Source organism: Eptesicus fuscus, chromosome 17, assembly GCF_027574615.1.
Source record: "Eptesicus fuscus isolate TK198812 chromosome 17, DD_ASM_mEF_20220401, whole genome shotgun sequence".
NCBI classification, from domain to species: domain Eukaryota; kingdom Metazoa; phylum Chordata; class Mammalia; order Chiroptera; family Vespertilionidae; genus Eptesicus; species Eptesicus fuscus.
Genome location: NC_072489.1, coordinates 240,740 through 268,336, shown reverse-complemented (window position 1 = coordinate 268,336; position 27,597 = coordinate 240,740). Strand labels below are relative to the sequence as shown.

General features: G+C 41.5%; 1 protein-coding gene across 13 annotated transcripts in view; it reads right to left on the bottom strand.

The window, feature by feature from the left end:
* The window catches only part of CCSER2 (coiled-coil serine rich protein 2), a 221,163-nt gene that overhangs the window by 156,452 nt on the left and 37,114 nt on the right, over window positions 1-27,597 (bottom strand). For 10 of the 13 annotated variants that reach the window (XR_008558818.1, XR_008558819.1, XR_008558820.1 and 7 more), the window contains exons 2-3: window positions 12,614-14,063; window positions 11,060-11,256 (exon numbers count right to left, since the gene is read on the bottom strand). The exons of 1 other annotated variant lie outside the window; for it this stretch is intronic. Coding sequence is in view for 9 of the 12 variants with exons in the window: in XM_054729279.1 (XP_054585254.1) it covers window positions 11,060-11,256; window positions 12,614-14,024 (1,608 nt within the window). In the remaining 3 variants the exon portion in view is untranslated. Of the gene's footprint in view, window positions 1-8,408; window positions 8,852-11,059; window positions 11,257-12,613; window positions 14,064-27,597 lie in introns of those variants that run through there. 2 more of the 13 variants (XM_054729283.1, XM_054729284.1) reach the window with 2 other exon arrangements.

Here is a 27,597-nt window from a genome sequence, read left to right as displayed (position 1 = left end):
TTAAATACCCCAGATTTTACAAAGCGCGGCAGTAGAATAAAAAACTGGAGTTTCTGCCCTGACCGGTTTGGCTCAGTGGATAGAGCGTCGGCCTGCGGACTCAAGGGTCCCAGGTTCGATTCCTGTCAAGGGCATGTACCTTGGTTGCGGGCACATCCCCCAGTAGGGAGTGTGCAGGAGGCAGCTGATCGATGTTTCTCTATCATCGATGTTTCTAACTCTCTATCTCTCTCCCTTCCTCTCTGTAAAAAATCAATAAAATATATTAAAATTTTATAAAAAAAAAAAAAACTGGAGTTTCTTTTCATACAAACTTATTTATTTGGATTTTTTTTTATATTTCAAATTATTGATACATTCAAAGAGTATAAAAAGAGCTGCTACCGATGCTAACCGTGTGGAGTTAAGTACCGCAAAAGGTTAAGTACCGTATTTTCCGGCGTATAAGACAACCTTTTAACCCAGGAAAATCTTCTCAAAAGTCGGGGGTCGTCTTATACGCCAGGTGTCGTCTTATAGGGCGGGTGCTGAAACTTCCGAGCCGGACTGGAGAATCTGCAGTCGCTGCATACGGTGCGGGGAGCTCAAAAACGGCCGCACTCCATTCATTTCAATGGAGCCGGACGGAGACCACAAGTGTCTCCAGTCGGCTCCTTTTTGTGCCGCATACAGTCTCCATCCGGCTCCATTGAAATGAATGGAGTGTGGCTGGGTGCTCGCCACATACGGCGGGGATGCGGCCGTGGCCGTTTTTGAGTTCCTCCCCCACTGTATTCAGTGACTGTATGAAAGCAGCAAGGGCGGCGCTGTACAAGGACGGTAGAAGAAAATCCACTCACCAGGATTCGTGGAAAGAAGTGACTTAACGCGGTCCCGATGACAAGGTGAGGGGGCGCCTCACTGGGAAGGTGTAAGTGAAGGGCGGAGCAAGCTGCAGGCGTCCGGGACGCCCGGGGTATGGAAAAAAGAGATAGAGCTGTGCCCAGAAAAACACGCCTCTTTCACCCGTCTGGCCCGCCCTTGTATTCTATTACCGTACCTCCTTCTCTGCCTCTCAGATCTCGCTCCTGAGGACTGCAGTGAAGCGGCATTGCTAACTCGCCAGGGACTTGCCCGGCACTTGCTCTCTCTCTGTTGTTTGTTTTCTTCCTCCTATCATCATCAGTTCCAGTTTGGTCGACAGCTTAGAAAACAAACAGCATGGCAGCTCCCATGGGTTTATTGTCTTATCCTTCCTTTCAGCTTTAGAGTGAATTAGGAAAAGTTTAATCCACTTGCACTGTTTTATGTTTACATGTTTGATGACAAACAGCCTTATGTTTATAAGTGACAGTTTTCCTGCTAAGTACCTGCAGGTCATAAGCATTTGAATTAAAATTACCATATTGAAATCAAATCTGATGTTTTTTTAATTTTTATTTGGTGTGCGTTGGAAGAGGGGTAGTCTTATACGGCGAGTATATCCCAAACTCTATATTTTAACTGGAAAAGTTGGGGGTCGTCTTATACGCCCAGTCGTCTTATACGCCGGAAAATACGGTAACACTTTTTCCTACTGACTTACCAATTGAAACTTTTCTTTCCTCGTTATCTCCTACTTCTGTTCCATCATCCTTCTTCCCATCTTTCTCCTACCCTCCTTCCCTCCCCACATTCCTTCTTTCCTTTATCTTTACCCCTGCCCTCCCTTCCCTTTTCCTTCCCACCTTAATTTTTTCTTCACTTCCTCCCTCGGACCTGCTTTGCTCCCTCCCCCATTTCTTCCTTCTTCCCATTCTCCTTTTAAGCTCTACCGGCTCCCCTTTAAAACTTTTCTTCCCTCCCTCTTTCTCTCTCATCCACATTCTTCTCTACTTACTTCCACTGTTTTAATATCTATTTACCTGCCTAATTATTCACTATCATTTATCTTTTTTCTTTTCTGACTCCTACTTTTAAAATCTGTCCCCAGTACACAACTATACTTGATTTTCATTATAGCTCCTACAGTTCACTCCCACATCCTCTTTCCTTCTTTAACTCTGCTCTCCACTGACTCCTTTATAAAGTTCTTCCCTCCCTCCTTCCCTTCTTAAAGCTTCTGTTGCGGGGGGGGGGGGGGGGGGGGGGAAAGGGGAGGTGTTAAACCCCAGCCAGTGCTCAGCCCCGGCCAGGTGTTCGCCGCCCCCCCTCCCCCTTCCCTGGCCTCCCAGCCACTGTCCTGCTCCCATTCCCTGCCTGGGACACCCAGCCCAGCGAGGTTGGCCAAGGCCCTTACCTTCAGGCGCTGCTGCTGCGAAGCAGGAGCGCCTCCACCCAGAAGGCCTCGCACCATCCTCCACTCCATCCTGAACCTGTGGGCACCTCCCCACCAACGGCCACCACTGCCCTCCTCCCGCGTCTGGGCGGTGCTCCCGGCTCCGCGCCGGGTGCACCTGCTCTTCCCCCCTACAGTCGCCACCCCCTTCCTTTTCCATTCCTCCGTCTTTTTCTTGATCCCCTTCTGTATTTCTGTTTCTCCTCTCGGCTTGTCCACATACAGGCCTGCCTTCCTCTCCCTCTCCTTTCTTATCCCCTCCTATCATATCCTATCCTACCCCAGATGCCGGAGTAGAGGGCAGAGACGCAGCCTGCTGATCCTAGTGTGACTTGACACTGTAATGGACAAATTTGCATATTCCTCTATTATTATATTAGACTAGAGGCCCAGCACACGAAATTCATGCATTGGGCGGGGGGGTTCACTCAGCCGAGCCTGCACCCTCTCCAATCCAGGACCCCTCGGGGGATGTCCGACTGCCGGTTTAGATCCAATCCAGGGGATCGGGCTTAAACTGGCAGTCAGACATCCCTCTCACAATCCTGGGCCGCTGACCTAACCGCTCACCTACCTGCCTGCCTGGTTGCCCCTAACTCCCCCCCCCCCCCCGCCAGCCTGATGGCCTCTCACTGCCTCTGTGTACTGGCGTGATAGCCCCCAACTGCTCCCCCGCCAGCCTGGTCACCCGCAACTGCCCCCCTCTACTGGCATGGTCACCCCTAACTGCCCCGCCCTACCAGCCTGGTCGCCCCCAACTATCCCCCATGGGCCTAGTCGCCCCTCACCGCCCCCCTGCCAGCCTAATCGCCCCCAACTGCCCCCCCTGCTGGTCTGGTCAACCCCAACTCACCCCCTGCTGGTCTGGTTGCACCTCATGGTGCCCCCTGCTGGCCGGTCACCCCATGCAGCCTGCTTGTTCAATTGGTTGGTCGTCCCTCACTAACCCCCCCGACCGGCCTGGTTATATATGTCTTAATGGGCCAATATTTACTTTGAAAATCAAATCTGTTATTAAAAACTTCTCACAAAGTAAACTCCAGAACCAAAAGGTTTCATTGGTGAATTCTTTTAAACATTTAAGGAAGAAGTAATATCAATTGTACATAAAATCGTGTAAAGTGCAGAAAACAGGAAAACATTTCTCAACTCATTTTTGAAGCTAGCATAACTCCGATACCAAAATGTGACAAGAACACAAAAAAAGGAAAATTATAGAGCAATCTTGCTTATGAACATAAATGCACAAAACCCACTCTGGTCGAGTGGCTCAGTTGGCTGGAACACTGTCCCATACGTGAAAAGGTTGCGAGTTCAAATCCTAGTCATGGCACATACCTAGATTGTGAGTTTGATCCCCAGTTGAGGACTACACGGGAGGCAACCCATCTGTGTTTCTCTCTCACATCAATGTTTCTTTCTCTCTTTCTCTCTCCCTCTCTCTCCCTGTCTTTCTTCCTCTTTCTCTCTAAAATCAATAGAAACATATCCTTGAGTGAGGACTAAATAAATAAAACTTCAAATTCTTTTTGAAAATTATGAATTTCAAAAAACACACACCACTAAATAAACTAGTGGGAAATCAATTCTAATGACACTTAAAAAGAAAATACAGTAAAACCTCAACATAATGGACTAATTCAGGCAAGGGGGTGTCCATTAAAGCCGAAAGTCCACTATATAATAAAGTAGGTTTTCAAAATGCATATGTTAAAAAACTGACAAATTAGTTTACATGTTTTTACTTATGTAGATAAGTTTGTGTAATTAAAATTACATATGAAAAGTTTAATTTCACAGAAAAGTTTTCTATATGTATTACTGTAATTTTAAATTTATACTGAATAGGTCTAGTAAATGCATATATTCACCAATCACTGTGAGTAAACAAATGTACAAACGGGGTGTGGCTTAGCAAAAATCAGAACATCTGCACACCTTAAAACTGCTGCAAAAAGTCACGCCACATGACAACAGAATCTATTATTCATGCCAATGTGGTGTCATCATGTGCTAATTATCTGCCGAACACTGCTTACAAACGGATTTAAATATGTAGACTATCATTGTAGATATATTTATTTATGTCAGCAAAATTACTACAGTGTTTTTTCCAACATATGACCTATTCACTAGAATTTTTTAAAAATAATAGTGAATTAATAACAAAAAGTAACCTAATCTAATTATAAGCTAATCTTGGTTAAAATCGTTTTTAAATTAACAGGGTGTTAATTTTCACATATGTCATACGGACTACAAATTTTGTCCATTAAATCTTTAGTCTGTTAAGTTGAGGTCTGCAAAAATCAAGGTTTTACTGTACATCAAAACCAAGTGAATTCCTTTTGGGAATGAAAAGGTGGTTTAATACTTGAAAATCACAAAATGCAATCAACCACACTAACAGAAAATATGTAACAGGAAAACAATAATAATAATAATGTGATCATTTCAATAGATGTAGAGAAAGCATCCTACCTAATAAAAGAGTAATATGCAAATTGACCATACCTTCGCTGTACCCACAAGCCACGCCCACCAACCACGCCCATCAGCCCATTAGAGTGAGTATGCAAATAAACCCAACCAATATGGCTACAGCCACAGAGAGCAAGGTTTCCCAGGCAACGGAAGAAGCCAAGCTTTCCGCCTGCCCTTGCCAGCCTAAGCCTCCACTCAACCTACAAAGTTTCAATTATAGAAGGTAAACAAATTCCAACAGAAATGGCGGCAGCCACGGAGCTGGAGAGAGCAGGCCAGGGTTGCCCCCGGTAGCAGAGTAAGCCCTGGTGGGCCTAGGCCTCCACTCCAGGCTACAAAGTTTCAATTATAGAAGGTGAATTAACCCCAACAGAAATGGCTGCCTGCCATGGAGCAAGCAGGAGGCTTGGCTCCGCTCCAGGCTACAAAGTTTCAACTGTAGAATGTAAATAAATTCCAGATACCAGAGCCTCCACTTGGGTAGCCAGGGCACGTGGCCAGCCTGCAAACCACCACAGGCCCCTCGCTCAGGCGGCCCCACGCCCCAAGGGAACCCCCATCCTTATCCGGGACACCCTTCAGGGCAAACCAGCTGGCCCCCACCCCTGCACCAGGCCTCTATCCTATCTAATAAAAGAGTAATATGCAGATTGACCATCACTCCAACACACAATACTGCTGCCCCCATGGTCAAAGATCCTGCCCCCATGTGGACACAAGATGGCCACCACAAGATGGCCAGCAGGGGAGGGCAGTTGGGAGGGACCAGGCCCGCAAGGGAGGGCAGTTGAGAGGGACCAGGCCTGCAAGGGAGGGCAGTTGGGGGTGATCAACCCTGCAGGGGAGGGCAGTTAGGGGTGACCAGGCTGGCAGAGGAGGGCAGTTGGGGGCAAACAGGCTGGCAGGGGAGCAGTTAGACATCAATCAGGCTGGCAGCAGAGTGGTTAGGGGTTGATCAGGCTGGCAGGCAGAGGCGGTTAGGGGCAATCAGGAAGGCAGGCAGGCGAGCAGTTGGGAGCCAGCAGTCCTGGATTGTGAGAGGGATGTCCGACTGCCTGGTTAATATACATCTTTCATCAGTCGGACATCCCTTGAGGGGTCCCAGTCGGACATCCCTTGAGGGGTCCCAGATTGGAGAGGGTCAGGCTGGGCTGAGGGACACCCCCCTCCATGCATGAATTTCGTGCACCGTGCCTCTAGTTTAATAATAATTAACATCAACTCACAACAAAAATTCAACAAATGAAATAAAAGGGAACTTCCTTAATCTGATAAAAGATGTATATTAACCCCTATCTCTCCCCTGCCCCTCTCACACACAGATAAACTTTAATGGTAACTATTAAAACTTTCCTGAAATTCTATCCTTATTTCAATTCAACATTATGTTAGCGGTCCTAACCAAAATGGGTAAATGGAGACTTTGCAAACGGTATGATTGTAGAGTACATATTCAGAAATTCAAAAACATTCACAAGCAAATTACTAGACTAATAAGTGAATTTACCAAGGTCACTGGAAAAATGGGTCAAAATACAAAAATCAAATATATTTGCACATACAACAAAAACTTAAAAAACAAAATGTAAAAGTATCATTTATAACAACAAACTCAAATAGCTAAAAATAAATGAGATATGTGTAAAATTATACAGAAAAATACAAAACATCAGTTAAAAGTATTTCTAAAATACCAAATAAATAGAACAAGTATTGGCATACACCATGAATTAGAAGACTCGCTATAGCAAGCATGTCAATTTTTCAGTGTTATCCTATTTAATAAATTCAGTGTTATCCCATTCAAAATCCCTGCAGGTTTTTTTGCAGAAATTGACAAGTTCATTCTAATACTTAAATAGATTTAAAAAAGGCAAGTTAAGCAAATCTTAGAAAAGAACAAAGATGGAAGACTTATACTACCAGATGTCAATCCTTATAAAGCTACAGTAACTAAAACAGTGTAGCACTGACATAAGGATAAACAAAGAGACCAATGAACAAAAAGAACGTCAAGAAATATATAAACTTTTATGACAAAAATAACCCTGAAGTAGAGGTGTGGAAATATGAGTTTAAAAAAAAAAAATTACTCTTGACCGCTACCTCACACCATGCACAGGAACAATTTCCAGATGGCTTTGAGGCTCTAAATATGAAGGTTAAAAAACAAATATTTTAAAAGTAAACATTGGATAATATCTTCATGACTTTAGGAAAAACAAAAATTTCACAAAGTTAAAAAAAGTGCTAACAATAAAGAAAAAATACTATATTAGACTGTATTAAAATTGTAAACTTCTACAATTTAAAAAGTAACCCTGATATACATACATATCTCACTTTAGTTTGCTTCACAGATATTGTATTTTTTACAAATTGAAGGCAAGACCCTCTACCAGCTAACAGATTAGAACTCACTCTATTGTGGTGGCCTGGAACCTAACCGGCAGTGTCTCTGAGGTCTGCCTGTATATAATGGATTTATACCCAAAATATATAGAAGATTTCTACAAACGAGTGAAAAGAAAAACACAGCCCAACAGAAGGCACTTCACAAAGGAAGATCTCCTAGTGGTAGATAAACATAAGTGAATTGTTCTATGAGTAGTTATCACAAAACACAAGACAAAAATCTCAGTGCAATACTACACCATACCCCCACCAGAGTAGCATAAATGCAACAGACAGGCAATGCCAGGGATTGACTAGGAAGTGGAGTTTCTGGAATGCTCATTAACTACCAGTGAGTGTAAACTGGTAAAACCACTTTGGAAACCCCTTTGGTCTCTTTCTATATATGTACACTTAGATGACATATATAGTCTATAATCCAGGGTTTCCCCTCCTACATATTTTATCAAGAGAAATACATACATGTTCACCAAAAACCATGTAGCAAAATCTCCCAAAACTGGAAACAACCTAAAGGCCCATAACAGCAGGATAAAATACTAAATTGTAGTAAATTCACACAAAGGAATGTTATATAATAAAAACTGAACAAACTACAAATAACTATATACATAATATTTATTCAAAGAAGCCAGACATGAAATAGACATGTTTATAATTGCACTTATATGGAATTCAAGAATAGGCAAACTGTCCCGCCAGTGTAGCTCAGTGGTTGAGCATCGACCCATGAACCAAGAGGTCACAGGTTCGATTCCCAGTCAGGGCACATGCCCAGGTTGTGAGCTCGATTCCCAGTAGGCGGCGTGCAGGAGGCAGCCAATCGATGATGTTTCTCATCGATGTTTCTATCTCTCTATTCCACTCCCTTCTTCTCTTTCTAAAAATCAATAAAAACATATTTAAAAAATAAGTATATAAATAGTGGTGGTTCCTCGATGGGGGTTGAGAGAATGATTGAAAAGCAAAGAATAGCCGAAGCCGGTTTGGCTCAGTGGATAGAGCGTCGGCCTGCGGACTGAAGGGTCCCGGGTTCGATTTCGGTCAAGGGCATGTACCTTGGTTGTGGGCACATCCCCAGTGGGGGGTGTGCAGGAGGCAGCTGATCAATGTTTCTCTCTCATCGATGTTTCTAGCTCTCTATCCCTCTCCCTTCCTCTCTGTAAAAAATCAATAAAGTATATTTAAAAAAAAAAAAAAGAAAAGAAAAGCAAAGAATACATGTAAATGATTGTTAAATAAATATACACAAATTTTCAAAATTCCCTGTGCTGTATGAAAATGATTTGTGCATTTTACTATATGTAAATTATCTCAACAAAACACTGTATTTAAACAAAAAAATAGCCTAAATTCTAGATAAGTGCTATGCAATGAAGTCAGTCTACAAAGTGTGTGTTAGGATCTATGATAAGGAGCTTGCACCACAATGCATTTCCTTGCTATGAAAACAGTGTTAACTGTACTAAATAGTGGGATGATACAAGCTGTGTTAGTAGTGACCCCATTTGACTTACATTCCCTGAGAGTTCCTTACTTCCACCTGGGCTGGAAGGAGCACTGTTGTAGAGAACAAGCCAACTGTGGTGGTGGCTGAAGGGGAGAGGGAGCGAATGGAAGGCCACAGAGATGACAGACATGAGGGTCAGGAAAGGCCTTCGGTGAGAAGCAATAGAGAGACCAAGGAAAATGAGAACATATTAAAGTAATGATATTCATTTAGACTACTTTAGGGGGAAAAAGGAGAAAGAAAAAAACAGAGAAAGTGAGACAATTTAAATAAAAATAAGATGGCAGAATGAAGTCCCAGCATATCAATAAATGCAAACATAAAGGGACTAAACTCACAGGTTAAAAGAAAAAGCCTGCATTTAAAAAAATAATAATAACAACCTATTTGCTATGTGTCAAAAAGTTTTACAAGAAAAGGCTAAATATATATATATATATATATATACTAATATATATATATATAAATAAAACTGGTGAAATATACTGTTATCGGAAAAAAGAGGCCTTAAGACAAAAAGCACAATGAGTAACTAAAGATGGTGAACTGTCGAAGAAATGTCAGGTACTAAGTGGCTTATTGCTGCCATCTGCTGGACACAATGTTCATTTCTACTTCAATCAGTCACTTTAGAAAGTCCTAGTAATAAGAAAGCACATAAGGCCCTAAATCATACTCTTTGCTTAACTTCCTTTATCTAATAGGATAGAAACAGTCTCTCTGAATTAAATCTGTATCCTCTCTGTTTGTGAAACTTAAGCCTTTGGTAACGATGCTTATTTTTTCCAAGTTACAGGTTTATCTATATAATAAAAACCCAGTGGTCGTAATGCCGTAACGACCAAAGACCAGTCACCAGGAGGCTGCATGTGCAGTGAGGCATGCGTGGCTGGGTGGGCTTCATGCGCGGCGAGGCGCGCACGGGTGGGCAGGGACTTGACTTTGGGTCCCGCGGCGCCAGCAGGACTCGGGGTCCCGGGTCTCACGTTATTTCCCATGCTGGGTCATTATTATGAGTATAAAGAATTACATTGCCTGGCCCTGGACAGCATGGTACAGTAGTTAGAGTGTCGGCCTGCACACCACACATACCTGGGCTGCAGGTTCAAACCCCAGCCCCAGCTGGGCTGTGTACAGGAGACAATCAATCAATGTCTGTCTGTCTCTCTCTCTTCTTGACCCCCTCTCTCTCTAACCTCCCCTCCTCCTTCCACTCTCTCTGAAAAATCAATGGGAAAAAATATATACCCTCTAGTGAGGATTAACAACAAAATTACATTGCCTGAAATCTACCTAGAATTTAGTATATGCACAAAGCCTACCAATTTCCTATACACCTACTGGAAAACCATATATTTACTAGTATATACTAAGTACAATGAGTCACTTTAAATATACCAACTACACTTTACTCATAGAGCATATCATACACATTACTTGCAATGTTTCTTAAAATTTGCATGTATAGATGAATAGCTGGTCTTCTAGCACTCATCCATATCTGGTTTCACTGCCTTTCGGACACCAGGAAAATTTCTTAGTACATAACACTAGTTTGGCTCAATAGTTTTACGTGAAAGTTCTATGTGCCATCTGCAGGCCAAAGCAAGTAATTGTACATTTTAGACCCTTAGGCATTTTTCCTCTACCACAATGACAAGACAGAACCTCAAAAGGAGATGGTAAAGCCCCAAGATTAAGACAGCTTAGAACTCTTAAGACAGCTACTCAAGAGTTGTTCATACCTACAACTGACTTTGTAAGAATAAAAAATAATTTTTTATTGCATTAAGCCCTGAGAGTTGGCTCTTAATGTTACCTGAGCCTAGGGTTTCTCAACAGAAGTACTACTGACATCTTGGGTAGGATACATCTTTGCTGTGGGTGCTGTTCTGTGCATTAGCAGCAGTCGCCAACTGGTGGTCCGCGGACCACTGATGGTCCGTGAGGTCCGAAAGAATGGCGACCGCTGCATTACAGAACATTAAGCAGCATTCCTGGTGTCTACCCTCGATTTTTTGATCGTTGCCTCCTGCACGACCCCCACTTTGTGAGAACCAAAAATGTCTCGACATTGCCCTCCCCCCCACCTTGAGAAGCATTAGCCTAGCTTGATGTCTCTATGTATATGTGTATTACAAAGGTGCGTATGAAAGTATATTTAATTCACATGTCACATGACACAAATATATGCTTTACTGTGTATGAAGATCAGATGTTTTACAGGCCCTTAACATATATAATTTCCATTCTCAAACTTGGTTGATTCAGTACCTTAAAAATAACCCAGTCAGTACCACAAGTCTCCCTGCAGGAAGAGAAACCATTCCAAAAGTGTATGAAACCATACGTACTATGCTGTTCATTTCGGAGGACTCATAGCTCCCAACTGGGTGGACATTTCCAATGGGCTCCAAGCCCTCTTCATCCCACATGTATGTTCCATCAGAGCTATCAGATGGAGAGAGTTCAAATGAAGAACCAGCTCTGAAATCCATATCTGGTGAAATCAAGTTACTCCCAGAAGTATGTTTTGTACATTCACTCCTGTCTTCAATTGATTTTTTTAGAAGAGAGAGAAAACAGTTATTAATTCACAAAAATATAATTATTTCTCAGGTTCCAAAAATATAACTTATTTTTATAAATATTATAAGATAAAAATGTGATATATTATAGCAAAAATCATTAATAAATATAGCATTTTCTAACTTCTAAACAATAAATAAATCCAGAGGTAAAATCTCAAAAATAACCTACTGAAATGTTTCCCGATATAAAGAAAATTTACTAAGCCATCTTTCATTTCTGTAACATTTCTAGAAATGTAAGTAAAGCCTAATATTCCTTTAATAGTTCCTAATATATTTACATTTAAATGCTGGCTAGGAAACTCCTTCCCCCGTGTATATCATTTAAGTTCGCAGTTGCCTCCTTATAAGGAAAAAAGTTGTTCAGGCAGTCACTCCTAATAGAAGATTCTCAGGCAGTCACGGGTTCTGTACATCTCTAAGTATGGCCTAGTGTCTTGACCAGGCTACACGCCTTACCCTTCTGTTTGTTCTATTTTCAGACTATATGGGCACACGGATAAATTTTCTGTGGCTTTTAGTGCTAAGATAACCAAAAATAAGGAAATGTTTAACATGTGTCATCACACTTTCCTCAATTAAAAAAATAAAGGTTTTCTGAAACTATAGCCCTGACTGGTTTGGCTTAGTAGATAGAGCATCAAGCCTGTGGAGTGAAGGGTCCCGGGTTTGATTACGGTCAAGGGCACATGCCCTGGGTTGTGGGCTCGATCCCCAGCAGGGGTCGTGCAGGAAGCAGCCAATCAATGATTCCCTCTAATCGTTGATATTTTTCTCTCTCTCTCCCTCTCCCTTCCTCTCTGAAATCAATAAACATATATTTTTAAAATATTAACTATAAAAAGCTTGCTATAACAAGAAATCTAAGTCTTCCATTAAAAAAATTAAAATTTCCTAGGATAAGAAAATTCTTTAGATTAGACATAACCTTTGGTATAACATTTACCTTTGGTATAACTTCACTCTTAACAAATAAGAAAAGAGATGGTTTAAAATGGCATGCCATCTATTGGGAGAAGTGGGGGCAGGGGGCTTTTTGAAGTAGGTAGGAATAAGCCTGTGTAGGACAGCCAAAAAAGAAAAAGGTAAGAAACTTTAAGAGAAGAATGTTTTCATTGATGTTCTACATAAAGTAAAAAGTAGGATGGGGAACAAAAGTCACAAGAAAGGAAAATGTTGCCCCATTTCTATTTTATCTAGATCCATCCCTCGATGAAATTGATAGTTTCATGGAATTAATCAGAAGATAATCCTAAATATAACTTCAGTTATATAATCTAGGAGAAAGCAAATAAACTTAAGGATATTAATATTTACCAGAGACACTTTTATCCATCCACTCATCAGTTTTACTGAAGGATTTTTCATTTTCCTTGGGGGAATCAAATATATCCCTTGGTGGTATATTTTCATGCTTTTCTTCTTTGAGAGAAATTTCCTCTGGAGTTATTCTAGTTCTGTTGGAGTCTTCTATGTCTATAAAATCATCACTAAAGTCTTCACTTAAATCATTCTTATCAGAAGATGACAAAGAAGATAAGGAAATGTCATCCACATCATCACTCAGGTATCTAACTTTAGCATCATGCTTCATGGTCTGGCCATTTTCTGTTCCATCACTATTATTTTCAATTAGTCCTGAGTCCTTGTTGGTAGCTCTGTCCTTAGCCAAAAGTTCAGTATCTTCCCCTACACATGTGCCAGCAGGTGAATTTTTATTACCATCGATTGTGATAGTCCCAGAAAATGGAGATTTGCTAGATTTCAGCAGAGAGGGATGAACCATCCTATACCCCAAAGTGGAAGCTACACCTGGGCCATTTGATAACGCCAACTTCTTTCCACCAGCAGCATAAGGCCTATTAAATCCATACCCTAAATGTTCATGCCCATTGAGTAGTTCAGACTGCTGGGAATTTCTTGTTAGCATACTTGACCTCAGAGGCATTCTAATGGGTAGATGTTGGTTCTGATAAGGCTTAAGATCTGCAGCTCTATTGAAGGAATGTGATCTGGTTATAGATGAAGGTGGAAAGAATGAATTCTGAATGGAATGTGAAAAACTCTGTGACCTTACCATTTTTTCACAAGTAAGAGATTTAATATTATCTAGGGATTGTGCTAAGCTTTCTCCAGAACTGCTTCTGGTAGCACAGGAGTTTGCTCTAGGCCTCTGTATGCTACCAGCTGATCGATTCACATAAAACCCACTCAACTGCGATGTTGGAGCACTGACTAGAGAATATGAAGTCCTTCCTAATATTGTGCCTTTGGTGAATTTACCCAAACTGGATGGTCCAGACAAAGACTTTTGTTTTAATTCCTCTGTAGATGACACAAACATAGTGGATGGCTTTGCTAAGTTTGATGTAAAAGAAACACTTTTCAAATCTCCCTTTATCCCATTTTTAGCAAACATTCCTTGAGCAGGTGCATGTTTTTCAGGATCAATTACTTTATCATGTGAACTTTGAGTATCATTAGGTTCCTCAGCACTTGGTGCACTAAGTTGGTATTTAGCTGTTGTTCTCCAATTAAATGAATGGGATGATGGACAATCAGAGCCATTATTTTTTATGTAACTTTTGATGCTGCTAGTTTTGGAAGTTCCCAATAAATTAACAGGTGTCCCATTTGGCATTGGCTGCAGTGTACTTCTTACAGATTTTGTTCCATACTTTGGCAACTTGGAACCCAAATATGTCTTGATTTGTGTTTTTTCTTCCATGAGCTATAAAGTACATTTGTTCTTAAAATTTGACAGAATCTGAGGAGAGAATAAAAATAGATTAATCATTCCTAAACAAGGATAATTACATTGATTGTTACATATAATGTGAGTGCATCCTATCTAATAAAAGAGTAATATGCAAATTAACCATCACTCTGCTACACCAATAAGACACGCCCACAAGGCACGCCCAGCTGCCAATCAGGATCAGGTATCCAAATTAACCCAACCAAGATGGCTGCGGCCACAGAGAGAGCAGGAGGGAGGCTTGGATTTCCCCGGCGATGGAGGACGCCAAGCTTTCCGCACACCCTGGCTGGCCCAGGCCTCCGCTTAAGGCTACAAAGTTTCAATTATAGAAGTTAAATAAATCCCAACAGAAATGGCTGCTGCCACAGAGTGAGCAGAAGGCTTGGCTCTGCTCCAGGCTACAAAGTTTCAATTGTAGAAGATAAATAAATCCCAGATACCAGGGCCTCCACTTGGGTCGCCAGGGGGCGTGGCCGGCTTGCAAACCACCACAGGCCTCTCACCCAGGCCGCCCCACACCCCAAGGGAACCCCCACCCTGAACCGGGACACCCTTCAGGGCAAACCAGCTGGCCCCCATCCATGTACCAGGCCTCTATCCTATCTAATAAAAGAGTAATATGCAGATTGACCATCACTCCAACGCACAAGATCAAGATAGCTGCCCCCATGTGGACACAAGATGGCCACCACAAGATGGCCAGCAGTGGAGGACAGTTGGGAGGGACCAGGGCTGCAAAGGAGGGCAGTTGTGGGTGATCAGGCCAGCAGAGGAGGGAAGTTGGGGCAAACAGGCTGGCAGGGGAGCTGTTAGACATCAATCAGGCTGGCAGGGGAGTGGTTAGGGGTGATTAGGCTGGCAGGCCGAAGCAGTTAGGGGCAATCAGGAAGGCAGGCAGGAGAACAGTTGGGAGCCAGCAGTCCTGGATTGTGAGAGGGATGTCCGACTGCACTCGAGGGGTCCCAGATTGGAGAGGGTGCAGGCTGGGCTGAGGGAGACCTCCCCCACCGTGCACAAATTTCGTGCACTGGCCCTCTAGTATTCTTATATAATTAAATGCAGCAAAACCCGAAAGCTACTCATGATTCTTATAAGACTCTTAATAAATACTGAATGCAATAATTAAATTAATAAGTTTATGATAGGAGAAAAGGAACTCTTTTATAAACCTAGATTATGAATGATAGCAAGATTAATAATAAAATTAGACTACCAAAGACTATTAAAAACAGCAACAAAAAACATACTTCCATAGCATATCTTTTAGTTTTTACTCAAATTACTTTTTTCACTTAGGGTACTATCTCCTTTAAAAATACTAACATGTGATTTTTTTTTATAAGCATACATGATCTTATAGAAACTATAATACATTTTTTAAACTTTCATTATTCAAGTCATTAGAAGGATGTAGGAAAAGAATACAATAGCACCAAAAATCTGATAGCATTAAAGGCTGAGATATCAGCTGTCATTTTTTAAAAATATATTTTATTGATTTTTTACAGAGAGGAAGGGAGAGGGATAGAGAGTTAGAAACATCAATGAGAGAGAAACATCGATCAGCTGCCTCCTGCACACCCCCTACTGGGGATGTGCCCACAACCAAGGTATATGCCCTTGACCGGAATCGAACCTGGGACCCTTTAGTCCACAGGCATCCGACGATCTATCCACTGAGCGGAACCGGTCAGGGCTCAGCTGTCATTTTAAGCAATAATTTCAAAATAACTTTTATCCAGTAATATAAATAGACACTCTGTTTAGTGCCAGTGTAAGAAGTATAATGATTTAATAAAGTTGATTAGTCCATTAATCTGAACCTCTCTAATTTATTTTAAAGGTAATACAAAACAATAAACACAAAAAGGTTAAATGCACACACAAAAACATAAAACTAGAAACAGCAATGTATTCTATTTGAGTAACTGTTTAATAAATTATGATGTGCCATATGATGAGGTTAAAAAGATGAGATAAAAATATTAAAATGTTTACCCTAACATTAACAGAAATATAATATGGTCATTATATGTTCATTGCAGTTATATACAAATTTTATAAAAGCATACACAAGAGAATGCAAATGAAAGAAATATGCATGCTTTAAGGTCATTGACATTTTTAAGCTTAGTATCTTATATTGTTTTTAATTTGTTAATTTTATTTAGTTAAAAATTTGGTTCCAAGTCATCCCTGACCTTTAGAATTATCAAGCTTCTAAAGTGCATATGTGTTATTAATTATGTCAAAAATAATATTTAGGAAATCACACAGACTTTCAAGTAAAGATGGTAGGCTGAATCAGAATTATCAAATTTCCTGTCCCCAATAACTAAAAGGAAAAATATACATATATACATATATATATATATGTATGTGTGAACGTGTGTGTATTATTTTTTTTAGCCAAAAATCCAGCTGCCCTGGCAAGTGTGGCTCAGTTGGTTGGAGTGGCACTGAAGGGTCATGGTTCAATTCCTGTTCAGGGCACATACTCCAGGTTGCGGGTTCAATCCCCAACCAATCGATATTTCTCTATCATATTCATGTTTTTCTTTCTCCTGTCCTCTCTCTCTAAAATCAATGGAAACAGCCCTAACCGGTTTGGCTCAGTGAATAGAGCGTCGGCCTGTGGACTGAAGGGTCCCAAGTTCGATTCCGGTCAAGGGCATGTACCTTGGTTGCGGGAGCACATCCTCAGTAGGGGGTGTGCAAGAGGCAGCTGATCGATGTTTCTCTCTCATGGATGTTTCTAACTCTCTATCACTCTCCCTTCCTCTCTGTAAAATATCGAATAAAATATATTTTTTTTAAAAAGAATAAAATCAATGGAAACATATCCTCTGGTGAGGATTTAAAAACAAATAAACGAACAAAAAAACACCAGCTGCAAACAAGAAACTGTTTAAACTAAGAATCTCCACAGCTGTGGGGGGAGGGAGGGTTGCTGGGAGGTAGAGGAATTGAGCAAAAAAAGGAAAAAAAGAAAAAGAATTCATGGATAGGGACAACGGAATAGTGATTGCAGGGGGAGAGGAATGGGTAGAGGAGGGCACAGAGGAGATTGATGGTGATGGAGAAAATTAATTTTAAAAAAAAAAGAAAGTAGTGGCCAGAAAGATTCTGTACAGTATGCAGTATGGTCTGGCTCCTATCCTCGCCTGATTACACTTCCTGGAAGCAGTAATGAGAAAAATGGGTGAGGGAGTAAACCTTGAAAGGTTTAATGACTATCTTCTAGTTTGGATAGAAATATCCAATTTGGCATGGGCACCAGAACCTGTTTAATTCCAAGTTGAGGGAATGGTCTGAAGCCCCTGAAAATATACTACACCTCAGCAGGGTGGAGAGAAGCCAGGACAAGACACAACAAGTTCTAAAGACACAGGAAGGAGAGCCTAAGGCACCAGCAGAGTTATCCCCCCAATACCACCTTATACTAAACAGAGAACCACACCATGCTCAGAAGTATATTCAGGGGGACAGTGAAAGGAGGAAACAAAGTCACAGCTAAGGTGGGAAAGGCTTGGGGAATTAACCCATAGTATATCAGGGCAAACACACTGTCTTGTCCTCACTATCTAAGCCTTTACCAGCAAGATAAGAAGGAATGGCCATTCAACTATACAAACAAGGGGTGAAAGGAAGGGGGGAAACAAATGACAATAGCAAGAGAAACAAAGAAAGAGCCCAATCTGAAAGAAACCATAAAAAGGAAAGTAAGGAAACCCCCAGTGAGTTCTGTGGACGAAAGGGGCCACATGCTGACCTGACAAGCTCAGGGGCGGCCTGCATGGCGGTCTTGCAAACTCAGAGACCTAAATGTTATGGAGCGACCCGCAAGAGACGACCACCAGAGACAGAGATCAAAGGGTATGAGCCTTTAATAAACTGGCCAGGATGCAGGTGCAGCACTTCACCGCGGGAAAGGCCGAACTGCAGTGCAGACCACAGGTGTTACAGCAAATTTAAACCACAGGAGGGAGTTAGGACAGTTACAATGACAACCCAAAGGTTACAAAAGCTATTCAGCCTTTTCCAAGGAACTCAGGGCACACGTGTAATGTAACACCACCTCCCTCCAAACCCTACCAGACCCTTTGTTTGGCGACCTACTCCACCTCCCTCCGCCCCATGGCAGCAGAGGAGCTGTGCAATGTTTGCCGCCCAGAACACTAAAGTCACTGCAAAGGATGGTCTGAAATTAAACTTGAACTAAACGCAGTGATGGTGGGTAGTCACTCCTAGGCCAGTATCTTCACTGACAAGGTCAGCCTTTACCTTGACTGAGCCTATCTGTTATCTGTCTTTTTGCATCTAAGATAACATATCCTTGAAATGTCTGGGTAACTTGTAACTCCCCTTTTTCCGGACCCCTTGGGGCACAACCTAATGTGCTGGACGCCAGGACAGATACCACAAATCCCTCCATTATCATTGCTATCCTGTTCATTGTTGACTGTTAACTATCCTGCACTCACCTAAGAAATGTGTCTATCATTTTACTTTCTATCCAGTCCCAGAGGTTCTCCCCGCACCACCCCCATTGCCGCTTTGCTTTCTCCCACCTCCCTAATCTATTGCCAATGGACTTCCTGTTGAGGTCAGGGCCAGGGCACATGCTGGGGTAGTGGGCTCAATCCCTACTTGGGGACATGCAGGAGGCAGCCAATCAATGATTCTTTCTCATCACTGATGTTTCTCTGTCTCTCACCCTCTCCTTTCCTCTCTGAAATCAATAAAAATATATTTCAAAACATGTTTAGGATCATTGTGTTTTTCATAAATTAATTTTTATATCTGTAATTTGACTTCTTGATCCTTGTTAATATTATATGCTCTGAAATTTACTTTGATATTAATTTAACCTTTCCAGATTTATTTGATTTACATAATCATGGTGTCTTTCTATCTTTTTACCTATAATTGACCTGTTTCTTTATATTTACAATGAGTTTCTTATTAGAAACTTATAGAATCTAGCATTTTTATCCAATCTGGTATATTGGGATCATTTACATTTAATGTCATAACACTGTGGATTTTTTTTTTCAATCTTGGCTAACTGTAGAAATTTTCTTCTATTTCTTAATGACATTAAAAGTATAAGAAATTCCAATACGCATTCAGTTATAATCTTGCCCACTTTATTCAGAGAATGAATTAGACTAAACTCATACAATTTAATTTTCAGACTATCTTGAAATGCTTAATGAATTAAAGTATAATTACCTATCTGCTTAACAGTCTGTTTTTCATTAGTTTTGAAATGTATTCACTTTAATTATTAGTATTTTACATTTTAAAATATATTTCTTCATTGTAAGTGTTCAACTCTTTCTGAAGGTTCAGTTTCTCTCCAACCATAGTGATGATTTGTTATGCCATTATATCAGCCTTCTGCAAGTTCAAGATGAATTAGGATGTAACTATCACTTATTCAAATGTCAAAAAGTAAGCCAATTAAAGGGAAAAAAGAATTCAGTGCTAAAAAAAGACAAGAACCTTATTTTTAAAGTTCCTTCAACTTTTTTGGTTTGTCATGTTACACTATATAGGTATAACTAGATGGCTTACAAAATTTCAGAACAGTTTATATTGAGGAGGAAACTGGTCTTGCAAGGTGTGTCAGGCCATAAAAACTGTGAACAATGCACTGCCCTGGTGGTGGGTGGGGGGGGGTCATTATCGCTGGCCCCAGGACAGATCATCGGATATGGCCTGGGGACCCCCAACACCTGGGAGCCTTCCTGTAAGCCCAAGAAAGGGGGCGGAACCATATATGCAAGACAAAGACCCCAGAAGGTTATAAAAAGTGAAGCCCTCCGCCCTAACTGGTGTGGCTCAGTGGATAGAGCGTCGGCCTACAGACTGAAAGGTTGATTCCGGTCAAGGGCATGTACCTTGGTTGCAGGCACATCCCCAGTAGGGGTTGTGCAGGAGGCAGCTGATGATGTTCCTAACTCTCTATCCCTCTCCCTTCCTCTCTGTAAAATTCAATAAAATATATTTAAAAAAAAAAAAAAGTGAAGCCCTCTGTGTGTTTCTTCACTCTGATTTGGAAATTATTCCCAGAATCCACTAGTGTTAATAAACGGGGTCCCTCCCTTTCTCTAGAAAGCGTGCTTGGTATTTCTTTGGTCTTCTGCAACAATGTAACCCACGTCTCCTTTGACGAGAGGTATAAAACAAGGTGAAAAAAAAACAAAAAAACACACACCAGAGTCCAGGAAGATGGCGACCGGCAGGAAGGTAGGGAGGGTGAGCGTGTGATCGAGTGAAGGAGTGACAGAGGTGTGTGTGGACGTGTGTGGGTGTGTGTGTGAGTGAAATAGGGACAGTTAGACCCTGCAGTTCTTCCAGGGGGCTTCCAATCCAGGCAGTCTTGGTTGGCAAAACCCCGCGGCTGCTGCAAACACTCCAGGGAGGACACCAGCGGCACAGAGACCCCGCCATCTTTAAGAACGGAACTGCTAGAGACTAGAATCCTAACCTTACCACCACCCAGTCTGGTCTCGGAAGCAAACCTGGTCACTACAGCCACTCTGGTAGAAGACCTGCCACCCCAGCAGCAGAAGCGCGAACCCTGAGACCTCCATCTCCAAAAGTGCGCCGCTGAAAGCGGTAAGTGCAACCTCCCCCTCCCCAGCGCCAGGACTCGGGATTCACCGCCAGCCCATAGGCACCCGGGCGCTCCACTGCCCAGGCAGTGCTGGGGAACCACTGAGAGCCCCTGAGGGGGTGATTCTGCACAGTCAAGGGTGCGCTGCCCTACAGTGGAATCTCTGAACTGCCTCTTCCTAAATAACTGCCCACGGACACCCCTGCGGTGCAACTTCAGTGCCAGGGTCCCTCAGAGGACGTCAGAGACTTGCGCCCGCGGGCGCCACGCCAGTTAGCGCACACTCAAGGGCGGGCAAACTCACAGCCACAGCAAGGGAAGGCGCCCCGAGCCCATATATCCACAGGGTCCTCTGGGGAGCTGCTTCGAGCCCCTGCTGGGAGTGATTCTGTACAGCCAAGGACGCACTGCCCCACAGCAGAAACTCTGAACTCCTTTCTCCTGAATAACGGCCTACATTCACCCTAGCTGCTTAACCTCAGTGCCAGGGCCCCTCAGAGTGCATCAGAGCTCTGCACGGGCAAACACACCTCCACAGAAGCGAATTTACAACAGGCAGGCACCCTGAGCCCATCTACACACGGGGTGCTAGTGGGAGCCACTGGGAGCTCTCCCAACAGACGGTTCCTGGGTGCCACTGTGAGTCCCCACTGGACATGCGCAATTTCAACTAAGGGTGCAAGACAGCAAAAACTGGGACACTTCACTCCATAGCTGCTGACTTTTAGACACCACAGTTGTGCCTCTCAAGCTTCCAGGCCTACATCAAGAGAACCCAAGTAGCTCAAGTAGGGAGCTACACTAGATTACCAAGCTCAGGAGAACCGAGAGATTACACCAGTAGCACCATCCCCAAAAGAACCTGGGTAGCAAAGCAAGCAAGCGGATCTACAATTAAAACATTACAGGAAAACATGGGGAGAAACAAAAAGGAAATTCCCAAAGGGAGGAAAAAGAGGAATCACCAGAAAGGGAGTTAAATGAACTTGAGGCTAGCAGCTTAACAGAGAAAGAATTCAGAGTATTCATTATAAGGATGTTTAACCTTTTGCACTCGGATGTCGAGTGTGACTCGACATGGTTAGCATTAGAATAAAGGAATCAAGAAAAAAAGCAAGCGAGTGCAAAGGGTTAAACAGCTGGATGACAAATACACACAACTAAATGAGAACTATAAGGAGCTGAATGAGAATGTCGCCAACATGAAAAGAAACCAAGAGGAGATGAAGAACGACATAGCTGCAATAAAGAACACAATGGAAGGCTTAAAGAGTAGAGTAGAAGAGGCTGAGGACTGCATCAGCGAATTAGAAGACAAGGTAGGAAAAAACATACAAACACAGCAGCAACAGGAAAGAAGACTTAAAAAGCAAGAGGAGAGCCTAAGGGAGCTATGTGACTACACAAAACGAAACAACCTTTGAATAATAGGGATAAAAGAAGGAGAGGAAGAGAAGCAAGGAATAGAAAACCTGTTAGAAGAAATAATGACAGAAAACTTCCCTGATATTGGCAAGAAAAAAACTATCCAAGTCCAAGAAGTATACAGAGTCCCAAACAAGTTGAACCCCAAAAGACCGACACCAAGACACATCATAATTAAATTGACGAACACCAACAACAAAACAAGAATCTTAAAGGCTGCCAGAGAGAGACAGAAAGTTACCTACAAGGGATCTCCTATCAGAATATCAACTGAATTCTCAAGAGAAAAACACCAGGCCAGAAGGGAATGGAATGAAATATACAAAGTGATGCAAAACAAGGGACTGAATCCAAGAATACTATACCCAGCAAGGCTATCATTCAAAATTGAAGGTGGAATCAGAAGCTTCACAGACAAAAAAGGGCTAAGAGAGTTCATCACTACCAAGCCAGCAATGCAAGAAATGCTAACGGGGCTGCTGTTAAAAGAAGAAAGAGAAAGGCAAGAAGAAACACAAACACTAAGGAAAAAATATGTCAACAAACAGGTACTTATCAATAATAACATTAAACGTAAATGGATTAAATGCACCAATCAAAAGACATAGGGTAGCTGAATGGATAAGAAAACATGACCCATATATTTGCTGTCTACGAGAGACGCACCTTAGAGCAAAAGATTCACACAGACTGAGAGTGAAGGGATGGAAAAACATTTTTCAGGCAAATGGAAATGAGAAAAAAGCTGGGGTTGCGATACTTATATCAGATAAAATAGACCTCAAAGTAAAGGCTATAATAAGGGATAAGGAAGGCCACTACATAATACTAAAGGGAGCAATCCAGCAAGAAGATATAACTCTGGTAAACGTATATGCACCCAACGCAGGAGCACCCAAATACATAAAAAATCTGCTGGAAGATATCAAGGGAGAGATCGACATCAATACAATCATAGTAGGGGACTTTAATACACCACTGACATCAATGGATAAATCCTCTGGACAAAAAATCAGCAAAGAAACAGCAATTCTAAATGACACACTAGATCAGATGGACCTAATTGACATCTTCAGAGTATTTCACCCCAAAGCCATGGAATATACGTTCTTCTCAAGTGAACATGGGACATTCTCAAAAATAGACCACATATTGGGTAACAAGCAAAGTCTCCCCAAATTCAAAAAGATTGAAATCATATCAAGCATTTTCTCAGACCACAATGGCATAATATTAGAAATAAACTACAATAAAAACATTCCAAAAAATTCAAACACTTGGAAACTGAATAGCATGCTACTAAACAATGATTGGGTTATCAATGAGATCAAAGAAGAAATTAAAAACATCCTGGAGACTAATGACAATAAAAATACAACATTGCAAATCCTATGGGACGCAATGAAAGCAGTCCTGAGAGGGAAATGTATAGCTCTACAGGCCTACCTCAAAAAACAAGAAAAAATGGTAATAGATCATCTAACTCAACAACTCAAAGAATTAGAAAGGGAGCAACAAGAAAAGACCAGAGTGAGCAGAAGAAAGGAAATAATAAAGATCAGAGCAGAAATGAATGACATAGAGACCAAGATCAACAACACCAAGAGCTGGTTCTTTGAAACAGTAAACAAGATTGATGAACCTCTAGCCAGGCTCACCAAGAAGCAAAGAGAGAGGACCCATATAAACAAAATCAGAAATGAAAGAGGTGAAATAACAACAGACCCCACAGAAATACAAAGGATTGTCAAAAAATACTATGAACAACTCTACTCCAACAAACCTGGAGGAAATGGACACATTCCTAGAAAAACACAACCTTCCAAAACTTACTCAGGAAGACACTAAAAATCTCAATAGGCTGATAACTATGGAAGAAATTGAAGCAGTCATCAAAAAGCTTCCAGCAAACAAAAGTCCAGGGCCAGAAGGCTTCACAGGGGAGTTTTACAAAACATTCAAGGAAGAGCTAAAACCTATCCTCCTCAGACTATTCCAGAAAAATCAAGAAGAAGGAACACTCCCAAGCTCCTTCTATGAAGCCATCATCACCCTAATACCAAAACCAGATAAAGACAACACAATGAAAGAGAATTACAGGCCAATATCCCTCATGAACATAGATGCCAAAATCCTCAACAAAATTCTAGCAAATCGAATCCAGCAGTACATCAGAAAGATCATACACCATGACCAAGTAGGATTTATCCCTGGGATGCAAAGATGGTACAATATTCGCAAATCAATAAACGTGATACATCACATAAACAAATTGAGAGATAAAAACCATATAGTCATATCAATTGATGCAGAAAAAGAATTTGACAAAATCTAACACCCTTTCTTGATAAAAACTCTCAGCAAGCTGGGAATAGAAGGATCATACCTCAACATAATAAAAGCCATATATGACAAACCCACAGCCAACATCATACTCAATGGGCAAAAACTAAAACCATTTCCCCTAAGAACAGGAACAAGACAGGGATGCCCACTCTCACCACTCCTGTTCAACATAGTGTTGGAAATACTAGCCATTGCAATCAGACAAGAAGAAGAAATAAAAGGCATCCAAATTGAAAAGAAGAAGTAAAACTGTCCTTATTTGCAGATGACATGATACTGTACTTAGAAAACCCTAAAGACTCCATCAAAAAATTACTAGACTTAATAAATGAATTCGGCAGAGTAGCAGGATACAAAATAAATGCTAAGTAATCTATGGCCTTTCTATACACCAATAGTAAACTTACAGAAAGAGAGACTAAAAAAGCAATCCCATTTACCATCACACCACAAAAATTAAGATACCCAGGAATAAACTTAACTAAGGAGGTAAAAGACCTATACACAGAAAACTACACAACACTGAAAAAAGAGATAGAGGAAGACATAAACAGATGGAAGAACATACCATGTTCATGGATTGGTAGAATCAACATCATCAAAATGTCCATACTACCCAAAGCAAACTATAATTTCAATGCACTTCCCATTAAATTACCAATGGCATATTTCACAGACCTAGAACGAACTTTCCAAAAATTCATCTGGAATAAAAAAAGACCCCGAATAGCCACAGCAATCCTGAGAAAGAAGAACAAAGTAGGTGGGATCTCCATACCAGATTTCAAGCTGTATTACAAAGCCACTGTTCTCAAAACTGCCTGGTATTGGCACAAGAACAGACATAGAGATCAATGGAATAGAATAGAGAACCCAGAAATCGATCCAAATCACTAATCTCAATTAATATTTGACAAAGGAGGCATGAACATACAATGGAGTCAAGACAGTCTCTTCAACAAATGGTGTTGGGAAAATTGGACAGATACATGCAAAAAAATGAAACTAGACCACCAACTTACACCATACACAAAAATAAACTCAAAATGGATCAAGGACTTAAACATAAGACAGGAAACCATAAAAATACCAGAGGAATCCACAGGCAGAAAAATCTCAGACATATGCCAAAAGAACTTCTTCGCTGATACTGCTCCTAGGGCAATGGAAGCTAAAGAGAAAATAAACAAATGGGATTACATCAAAATAAAAAGCTTCTGCACAGCAACAGAAACCATCAATAAAACAACAAGAAAGGCCACTACATGGGAGAACATATTTGCCAATGATGTCAACGATAAGGGTTTAATCTCCAACATTTACAGGGAACTCATGCAGCTTAACAAAAAGAAGATAAACAACCCAATCAAAAAGTGGGCAACTGATCTAAATAGACACTTTTCGAAAGAAGACAGAAGGAAGGCCAAGAGACATATGAAAACATGCTCTAAATCACTAATCATTAGAGAGATGCAAATCAAAACAACAATGCGGTACCATCTCACACCTGTCAGAATGGCCATTATCAATAAGTCAACAAATGACAAGTGTTGGCGAGGATGTGGAGAAATAGGAACCCTCGTGCACTGCCGGTGGGAATGCAGACTGGTGCAGCCACTGTGGAGAACACTATGGAGTTTCCTCAAGAAACTAAAAATAGAACTCCCATTTGACCCAGTGATCCCACTTCTAGGAATATATCCCAAGAAACTGGAAACATCAATCAGAAAGGATATATGCACCCCTATGTTCATAGCAGCACAATTCACCATAGCTAAGATTTGGAAACAGCCTAAGTGCCCATCAACAGATGAGTGGATTAAAAAACTGTGGTACATCTACACAACGGAATACTACACTGCAGTAAAAAGAAGGAGCTCTTACCATTTGCAACAATATGGATGGAGATGGAGAACATTATGCTTAGTGAAATAAGCCAGGCAGAGAAAGATAAATATCACATGATCTCACTCATTTGTGGAATATAATGAACAACATAAACTGATGGGGGGGAAAATAGATCCAGAAACAGAGAAACATCAATCAGAACGTCAAACCTCAGGGAAGAAATTGTGAGGTAACCAGAAACCCAAGAATGCCTGAGAATGCCTTTCTAGCCACGCTAGCAATCATCAGATGTACGGTAATTTTACCTGGGACAAGAGGGTAAGTATTTTGGTCTTATGCTCCTGACCCTTCATGGGTAAGACCCCTTACGTGGGCTGATCCCCTGACTAATGTAGTTACCAATAATACCAAACACCTTGGTCATCCAGGAGGTCCATGGGTGGGGCAAGAAAGTATAAATACACAGGGGTCTCCACCCAGCTTCCCTATTGTATGACACGAAATCAAAACAATGCCCCTTTGTGTGTACAATTAAAGAGAGGTTTCTGGCTTGTGTGGACACCAAAGAAAGGGTGTCACTACTATCACTACGTGCCCCCGGTAGAGGTGCAGAAAATGTAACTAAGACCTTGTCTATATAAAAAGAAATGGACAACCAGTTTGAAAGGGAATTGCCATGGACTAGAACAAAGAATATCCTTACATGATATTATTCTACACTATCATTAAAATTTTTCCCAGATTTGGATCACCCCCAGTACTTATAATAGTTCCTCGCACCCTTGGGGATTAAAAAAAAAATAATCTGTTTGGTGCTTGGAGACAAACTTAACACATCTCTTGATACTTTAGAATTACAACAGCATAATATACAATTATCCCAAACAAACGTACAAACTAATTCTTTGAATGTCTAGCAGCAATTTAAAAAGGACATGTAAGGGTTTAATCTTTCTCATTGTGTAGAGGGCCTCCTAGGAAGGCACCTGAGCATGCTATATTGGTCCTTATTACCCTTTATGCCAAGAGAGACCCTCTTCTCACAATTCAATTGCTCAGAGCTGTTGCATGAGCTCTCTGTTCATGTCGAGGTTGAAGTCTCGTGATGACTGGTGCCATGGATCTGTCTCTCACCCAGTGGGGCGAACTGAGCCCTCCCTGGAGAAGAAATCCGGGTTCCACAAGATATGTGATCAGTGCTGGGGCCCCGCCAGCAGGCGAGGGTATCCCAAGGCAGGTGCTGGGCATGGAGGCCACGGGGGCATAGGCTACCAAGGAGACAAAACTGAACCTCAC